The following is a 9118-nucleotide window of genomic DNA, read 5'->3' on the forward strand; positions in this document are numbered from 1 at the left end:
TGTCCACTCACGAGCTTACCTTCTGATGAATTTCTACCTGCTTAGATATATAGATCATCCTTCAAACCCTCCGTTGGTTGCAAAATAGAAGATATAGTCCTTGGAAGAGCACTATCATGACAAACACCGGCCCGGATCAAGAGGATTATCTTCCCTTCCCCGCATATTCCTATGATGATCACTTGTGTTTCCCGTTGAGGAAGCTGTAATTTTCAGCATATTATTATCAACCAGAGATGTGCCAACAATGAAATCCTTCATGGTAGCTCCATTAATGCTCAGAAGATCTGATCCTTTTGAATCCCCGGCTATATTATTCTTTTTTATCACATAAGCGTTCTTTAATTGCTTCTTGCCATTCCCATGCACGCATGGTGGAGCTAGAATTATTTATTAGGAATCATAATTAATATAATAAAATATAATATTTATTTTACTTTATTGTATATGAGAGGTAAAAAAACCTGTATAATTTAGTTTTATTCAAATAACTTACTATAAACATATAATGATCTTTGTATGAAGTAAAAGGTTTGAAGAAATACCAAATTGAGTCAAAGCAACCAAGTTAATTTCATCTTCATAATACATTCATCACTTTAATATTGGTCTTTATATCTATCAAATATAAACATACAAAGCATATAAGAAACATTAGCTAAAACGAAGCATTATTTATGTTTGATAAACTTTGAAATAAAACAAAAAATAATAAAGAACTATTCTCACTAATCCACACGGGTTCTTTGTAAACTGAGATGCATTAGAGTTGCTCAATCATAACTTTAACATTACACATTGGAGTTGGTTTACTAGGCTGCAAGTTATCAATATTTTTTTTTGAAAAAAAAATCAAATTCTTGTTATTTTGTTCATGGTTCAACCTAAAATCAAAACATATATCGTGAGAAAAAAATTGATAATTTTGGTGATTCTGCTAAAAACAAAACATAAAAAAAAAAAATCAAAGTATAATCAAAACAAACCAATGAAATATATTTAATTAATTAAAAAAAACACTATAATAAGAATTCAAAATTTTTTTGGTAAAATTAGCAGATCTAAGAAAAAAATAAAGCAAAAAAGAAAGAATTATATAAAAAAAACCTCATCAAATTATTAACAAACATCTCAAAATAAAATAAAAATAGATTTTAAATTTAAGTTAACTTGTTTTGTTTAATGAAAAATAAATTAATTGATGGCTCTATTTTAATTTTTTCGTTGAAAAGTTTTACTTATAATTTATATTTATATTTTTGTTTTTGACCGGCTGCAAAATTTATTGTGCAAAGTAATAAATTTATATTTACAGAATTTATATTAGGGCACGTAAATTAATTTTAAAAAATTTTAAATTGAAAAATCACACTTAATTACAGTAAAAAATCTTACTTTTGTAGAATAAAAAACCTCATCCACACTTAATTACCTAATAATATATATATATATATAGAGGCGAAATATTTTAGGGGGGCCCTGCTTGCCCCCCCTCCTTCCGCCTCTGCACGCACCAGATCTTTAGCATCAACAACCCTCTTCGTAGGGTTTGTAACATATCTTACTTTAACATAATAAAAACATTATTAATATTATTTTTTAATTATTAAAATGAAAAAATAAGTATATAAAAAATGAAAAAATAAAAATTTTAATTGGTCTATATTTTTTGAAATACATATTCTATTTGGTTGATAATGTCTCGAACACGAAAAACTTATTTAACAAAAAAAAGAAAATAGTATGAATTTTATTCTGAAGAAGATCTATTTTATGATAAGTGATGAAAATAAAAGTAAAATTGAATATCCTAATTAAAAGAAAAACATACAAATGTAACACCAACGTTTAATACATGTTATTATTTAATCGGAGATATTCCAAGTAACGAAAGTACGTAGATTACAGAGTAAGATTACCGACCGCGGAATAAAAATAATACCACCCTTGTACTATACACAATTACTGGATATAAAATACAGTAATTTTGATATTCTTTATATGTTTATATCATTGGTTATTTATTTAGTTGTGGAAATTGACACAAGGACCAAATTGTTACAAATAATGAATTAAGGGATGAAAATATGAGAAAATATATAGTAAGATCAAAATGTGATAGTTTAAGAGTAGGGGGGCCAAATACACCTCTAACTCGTTTCTTGAAGAATAATAAATCGAAGCCTCAACGACATGTCACTTTTGAAATGGAGTCGTTTTTTGGATATGTTTGGGGTCATGCTGTCGTGTTGCCAAGCGAGGGAAAGAGGATGCCCACGATTCTAGAGACGTGGCAGGCCCTTTTTTTTTTTTTTTTTTTTTTTTTTTTCTTGGGAAAAAAAAGGAAATAGAAAAGGAAAAGGTTACTCACCGGATGTATGCATCCAAATGCTTTTAAGTGGTTAGTGGTCAACCCTTTTTGAACTCATGACTTCCGATTTTTTTCAAAGAAAAAGAAAAAAGTTAATTCTTGTACAAATTTTCATATCTTCATCCTCCAGACAACGGTAGCAGCATCTCTCGATAGCAACTGCCTCTTCCTTCATTGAAAAACCTGACAGACAGCCTTTGTTCATTTTTAAAAGTCCGTTTGTTGAGGTTTAGTTTTTACGTTTTTGGTGTAAAAAACTCAGTAAATGATCATTAATATATCAGATTGTGTTTTATAATATGAAATTTATTAAAAAATCAAGTTTGAGATACAATTTTTATAAACCAGTTTTTAGTTTTTAAATATTATTTTAACTGAGTTTCGTAAAAGTTTATTTATTTTTGTATTTTAAAAAACATATTTTTGAAAATTTAAATTTTATTTATTTATTTCTTTATTTTAAATTAATTTTTTTATATTTTCAGATCATTTTGATGTGCTGATATTAAAAAATAATTTTTAAAAAATAAAAAAATTATTTTGATGCATTTCCAAGTAAAAAGAATTTTTGAAAATCAACTACAATCAAATATTTTATACATATTTTTTTACTATACATAAACCTCAACTATAATTTTTACCAAATACATAACTAAATCCAATTAACCACACTAAACCATATTTTTAAAAAATTACAACCACAAAAACTACCTCAAAAAAAAAAAACTCAAAGACAATCAACACACACATGGCCAAGACCAGCAGCAGCAACCACTCACATCACACCAAAATACATGCCATATGAATAAAAAAACACAATAATATTTTAGTACTTAAATAAATAAATAATACAATTTATTGTAGATAGAATGTATTAGAAATGATATTATTCTTTTTATAAATATTTAGTCCTTTTATGTAAATTCTAAGACTAATTAATTAAGATTTCTAATAATTAAAATACTATATGATGGCTCGAAACATTTTTAATTAATAAAATACAAGAATTTCTTATCTTTTTAACTCATAACAAAAAAAATTCAATTCTCATTCACTGCAATACCACACACATACAACAATAATATTTTTAATATGTTTAGTCTTAATATAATATATTTTTTATTTTTATTCAATTAGTTCATGTATTTTTATTTATATTATTTTTTATTAATTTTAATAAATAAATCCACTAAACACAAACAAATAATTATCTCATTTTATTTATATAGATAGATATTTACATAAACCTTTAAATTCTTGCTTACATAACCAGATTTTAATAAAAATAAAAATTACAAGGTAAAATAGCTAGTCATAGTACAAACTCTGAACATAAACAAATTTATAACGATGAATGATATACCTGTGCAGTGTGTTACAAAGATTACAAAAGATGCCGCCATTAACAACTTCATCGTATAAGAAACAGAAAAGGCTCGCCGAAGAACTCTTGCATATTATCCAGATTGAAAAGAATAAAAAAAATCGTGTGCTTCTACCATAATTTCCATTTCTGAGGCTGGGTCAATGATATCATTGACAATTGTTAAGCTGCAGAGTGCAGACATCTCAGTTCATAGAGGAAATAGCTAAACTTAACGGCCCTCATTTTCATCCAAGCTCCTGATCATGGTAAAGAAAGGCAGAGTAATTCAAGAATCAAGGAAACAAACAGATCCAAGCCCCGCGCGCAAGAAGTTTCCTTTAGGACATGTATCTTCAGGTGTGAAGATAAATTCTGCAACAGGAAACATCACCCTCTTCCTTCGGCTTCCTCTCAAAGGCGAACATAGCTGCCTCTCTCTTTAACTGGAAGAGTTCTCTTGAGAAAAGATCTCCTGTTGAGAGACCAGCTTCTTTTCAAAGCAATCATTCGTCGCCAGGCAGCTATACGGCTGTAAAGAGCTGGGAAAAGGAAGCACAGAAGCACGAGAGCTAGCACTCCCACACAGACAAACATCACATTGCGGAAACCAGCTTTCACCTCTGGGTTCTTTTGCTCTGTCCATGGAACTCCTCCCACATTCATGCCAAAGACTGTTGGGAGTTTCCAAAAAAAGATGGCAGTATCAGATGATGCTTCTAACAGTTATCCAAGGTGTGACTAAGACCCAAAAAAAAGAGAAGAAAAGCAGGAGAGAAAAGTTTACCTCCAGTAATGATTGACAATGGGAGGAATATTATTGAGAGGAACGAGAGATAGTACAATTTCTTGTTTATTTGCTCAGCCTGCCAGCTATCCAGACCTGCCTGAATTGCCGTGACACGATTTGATATAAACCCCACATTCTCTTTTAGCCTCCTTAGCCTTCCAATTAACTCTTCCAGGGAGTTTATGTCTTCACTGGAAAACCATTTTTTTGAAGAACATTTTTCTTTTACTCGTGGAAATACTTGCTCCCCATGAGCAATCACCTGAGTTCAGTTAAAATACAAGGTTTAATGCATGTGTTTCTATTTTATATTTTCCAAATATCCTAGAAACGATCCAAAATATCAATTTCTAGGATGCATTCCTGTACAACATGCAGAGATGATGCCATTGGTATAAAATTAAAGCACTTGGAAACCATTATGGTCACTGGCCAACTGCAGTGATTTAAACTTTCATGCTACAGACCCCCAAAAGAATTCAACGATACCAAACAAGGACTTCAAGCTTCATGCATTCTGCTGTTGGAGTAGAGTGGTCTTTGCACCTTGTCCAGACTGATTTTGTGCGAGCATTACACAAAAACCTACTTATGTGGCAATGTCCCTAGCAACTTATCTTTACAAGAAACCAAACAGGGTGGGCAAACTACCTGCAATATACGTTGAAGATTAAGGTGCATTTTGGGAAATCTTCTATCATCAAGCATCTGTTTCTTCAGTGCAAAACCTCCTGCAGTATACCATCAAAACAACACACACTTTCCATTCAAAAGTTTAAAAGAAATCATGTACCAAACAGAAAGGACATCAAATTTGAGTTTCAGGACAAATAGTAAAAGGAATGCTTTCTTTGCTAAAGATAGAGGCATGTAGCTGTTGCTGACCATATTTTCTTGAGTACTTTGATGGTCCATAGACATGCTGATTTATCATATATTTTCACACAATCCAGACTTTCATGTAGACTTCCTTTTTGTTTTCCCTCCTCATGGAGTTCGCATAGATTTTAATTTAGCAAGAATAACATCCTGGGCATCAAGCAATACTTTTGACAATAAAAATCTATTTTAAGGTAACAGTGAGATTCCATCATGTATTCGAAAGGACTTCATGTTTCAAAAAATTAGGCACATGGAACGACATGCCACATGAAGAAGGATAACTGTCCTAGAACAATCGTTTGGGACATGATAAACAAATTTACTATACCTAGCCTCTTATTTAGATCCATCAATGTGGAAAACAATCAACTTTCTTTTTTTCAAACTGCAAATTGTTTCTCATATTATCAGGGAAGCTTGCCACATAGTATTTAACATATTTAGCACATTTAGCAACAAGCTTCCCCTTTCACAAGTGAATCTGGCAATGCTTTGATGACCTTCTACCACGTGCAAAAAATGTTCTTGTTAGCCAACATATCGAAAATCAGTTCAGCATGACACTAGAATAACAACACATCATGCATTCCAAGTTGCAAGCTGCGGGTGGTAAGATTCACTGTTTAATAGGTGATATATCCAATAAAATTTAATTTCAATACTGACAGAGGAAAACCATAAGGTCGCAAATGCAGGATTAATCCTATGAAATTTCATTTCAACACAGTGCTTTTTCGACAAGTTTTGATATCTCTAGTTGTCATTTCTTTGCTTCTTGTTGTAAGAAGAGCTGAATCTAAGAGGCTGCAATTTTCCAAAATTATAACAGAAGTTACACGTCCAAACAAGGATACACAACTACTAAATAAACATATGGCATAAAGTGCATATACAAATAACCCTTCCAGATAAATTAAAAAAGTTACCACTCTAGGGTCACTAGAAATAGGAAGCAAATATATGACCAGACTGGACTCCACACTTGTAACCATCTTCATCAACAGAAAAAGGCAACAAAACTAACAGCGTTTAACCCAAAATAAATCTAAATGGTAAGTGTAGAGCACAAAAAAAATAAGTCAACCTTGATTCTGTAACAGGGACCGTATGTTGTCATTATATAAGAATTTTACCTTTGTCTAATTCGAGCTCCACAGAGTCTAGTTCCATCTCAAATTTGGTGGTAATATCTTGAAGGTGGTCAAGATGGGTGTCGATAATGTGAACAACAAGATTTGAGACAGATTCCGGCACAGGATTATCAGCCTCCTCTGAGTGGTTCATTGTTAATAAAAACTCAAGAACATGCTCTCTAATCACAATCCCGCTTCCTTCATTTTGATCCCCTCCACGATGCGAGGGAGTCCCACCACTTGAAAGAGTCTCCACACTAGGGATCTGAGAGAGAAGGGATTCACTCGTTGGCGAGAAACCCAATCTTGGAACCCGTCCTAGTGACACGGTAATCACCGAATTCTCAGTAACTCTAGCGGCTAATCTAAATGTATAATTGCTAGTTGGAGGACCAGGAGAATTAACTCTGAACACAAGTGCTCCATCAACATGACTACAGAAGGGTCCATTGCTACTTAGTGACAGAATATCTTGGAGTTTCAAAGGAGGGCAAAGAATGTCAATGAGGCTTTGTGCAAAGAGCGGAAGCTTCTGATTAATTTTTGGAAGCTCTACATGGTACCAACAGAACTCATTTTCTTTAGGTTCTGCAAAATCCCAATCTTTGTTGTAATACTTCCCCTTACCATCAAATATATAGGCTTTCTGTCTCACCATACCTGAAAAACGGGGGCGGTAGAGAGGGACACCCCCGAGAGGTGTATCCTCCTTGAGGCCTTCGTCCATCTCCCCTGCCTCCCCGTTCCCAACAGTCTCTTCCCTATCTGGATGCATAACGTTTTAGCTATCTATGACTATCAAATCCAAAATGTAGCACGCATATAACTCAAGTCAATCCAATCCAAAAACTTGCTAAGTCAGCTTTGCCAACATATGAATATGAGTTCAATATCAAAATCCTTCTTCAATGGTCAAATCACAAGAATAGACATAAAAACTCCTTAATTGCTCCAATATCAGAGCTGAAGAAGGCGACACTGAATCGAATCAAAATCACTTAAGACTGCCTCAATAGAAGTCAGAGCCAGCACTAGAGATGCAAGAAAGGTTCTTCGCAAAATATGCAACAAACAAGTAATCCACACCTATAAGCCTCAAACGTTCCAAATTGTCTGCTCATCAAACCCTGAAACAAGGAATACAAATCCCCAATCTTTAAGCTTACACCCAGTCCCAAAATATCAAAATGATGGCATATAATCCTTAATTAAACACAAAGAAAGGAGTTATTTTACCTCATTGAAAAGATTGAAACTTCGCGGAGGAATGGCCTCAATAAGAAAAACCCAGATCAAGAATCCTCAAAAGCCACCAAAGATCAGCAAAAAGAGAGCAAATAAACCCAAAAGTCCTCTTTCGGTCTTTGGTTCAGCAATAAACAACCAGACAAACCGTATTGAATTGTTCAAACAGGATGCAAAAAAAATGGGTCACCTTTTCAAGAATAATTTGAAAGGAGAGAAAAAGTCCAGAGATTATAAGAGATGGAAGGCACAAACACGTATACGTGTTGTTGCAGGTTCTGCAGCATCGAGGAAACTTCCTTGTATATTTTAAATATTTTTACTTCAAAACAATAATATACAGACCAAAACTGTCATGTTTACCACATTAAAAATTTAAAATATCTTCAAGTTAATGGTCAAAAAAACCAAAAAAAATAATAATCAATTTCATCCACGTACTACTTTTTCGGTTGAAAAAATTGTAGTCGTTTTGCAGTTGAGTGGTCACCTTCACCCGTTATAGGAATGGGATGATAGCAATTTGCAGGTTCGTATTTCGTCCAGATAAGGTAGAACAGGTTTACCACGTCTGGATAACAATTTGAATTACCAGAGTTTATTGGATTCTTCGCTCTTGCCCTTTCTATAAGGAATTTATGTTATTTAAATTATAAAAAAAATTAAGAAAATGTGAACAGAGACTCGTTGAAAATAATATTTTGCTGAGGTTTTAACTTTATTACTTTTAAGAGCAAAAAAAGCTTAACCTTTTGTACTATGATTTTTTAGTTTTTTTAATTTTTTTCAAAACAATAAAGTGATTGATATTACGGGATATGAATATTATTACTAGTGGAGGCACGACAACTAGTCGTTCAGCTCTCCCATCATAAGCACAAGAGGATAGATAACTCATGCTTTATTGTATTTTTTTGTTTTCTTACTAGCATTTTTTGTTTTTAGCATGAGTTGGATGACACTCCTTTTTTTTTTTTCTTTTTCCCTAGTCAGTTATATGTTACTAACAGAATATATGTATACAGTATATATATTAGTCCTTTCTGTAAAGAGAAACACAAGAAGAGTGGAAGAAACAAATTCATTATAGGCAGAAAACTTATTTCTTTCATGAGTCAGTTGTTCTTCTTTTCTAGATTTTGATAAATCTTACATGGTATCAAAGCACGATTAATTATTTTATTTCTCTAATCAAACCATGGAAGAACAATCCCCAATTTCACAATCTGCAAACACCTAAAGTCCCAAACCAGTTTCTCCCTATTTCAACTTTACAGATCCAAATAATCTGTATCATATGGAAAATGATGACCACACAGCTTTGATTCTTGTCA

General features: G+C 32.5%; 1 protein-coding gene across 1 annotated transcript; it reads right to left on the reverse strand.

The window, feature by feature from the left end:
- Positions 1–3561: 3561 nt before the first annotated feature.
- On the reverse strand, positions 3562–8341 carry LOC118051829 (uncharacterized). Its single transcript, XM_035062565.2, has 5 exons — positions 7776–8341; positions 6540–7666; positions 5176–5255; positions 4522–4786; positions 3562–4408 (listed from the first exon to the last, which is right to left on the reverse strand). The coding sequence occupies exons 2-5, from the start codon at positions 7312–7314 to the stop codon at positions 4149–4151; spliced, it is 1380 nt and encodes a 459-aa protein (XP_034918456.1). The 5' UTR covers positions 7315–7666; positions 7776–8341; the 3' UTR covers positions 3562–4148.
- Positions 8342–9118: the final 777 nt, after the last annotated feature.

The sequence above is a fragment of the Populus alba genome, chromosome 11 (assembly GCF_005239225.2).
Source record: "Populus alba chromosome 11, ASM523922v2, whole genome shotgun sequence".
NCBI classification, from domain to species: domain Eukaryota; kingdom Viridiplantae; phylum Streptophyta; class Magnoliopsida; order Malpighiales; family Salicaceae; genus Populus; species Populus alba.

Bases quoted from the DNA above. Each gene is read 5' to 3' on its own strand.
- LOC118051829 (XM_035062565.2), bottom strand. From the start codon at position 7,314: ATGCATCCAGATAGGGAAGAGACTGTTGGGAACGGGGAGGCAGGGGAG. The intron at 5,256-6,539 runs GTAAAATTCTTA...GGTATACTGCAG, and splicing joins GGAGCTCGAATTAGACAAAG to GAGGTTTTGCACTGAAGAAA. The intron at 4,787-5,175 runs GTAGTTTGCCCA...AACTGAACTCAG, and splicing joins ATCTTCAACGTATATTGCAG to GTGATTGCTCATGGGGAGCA.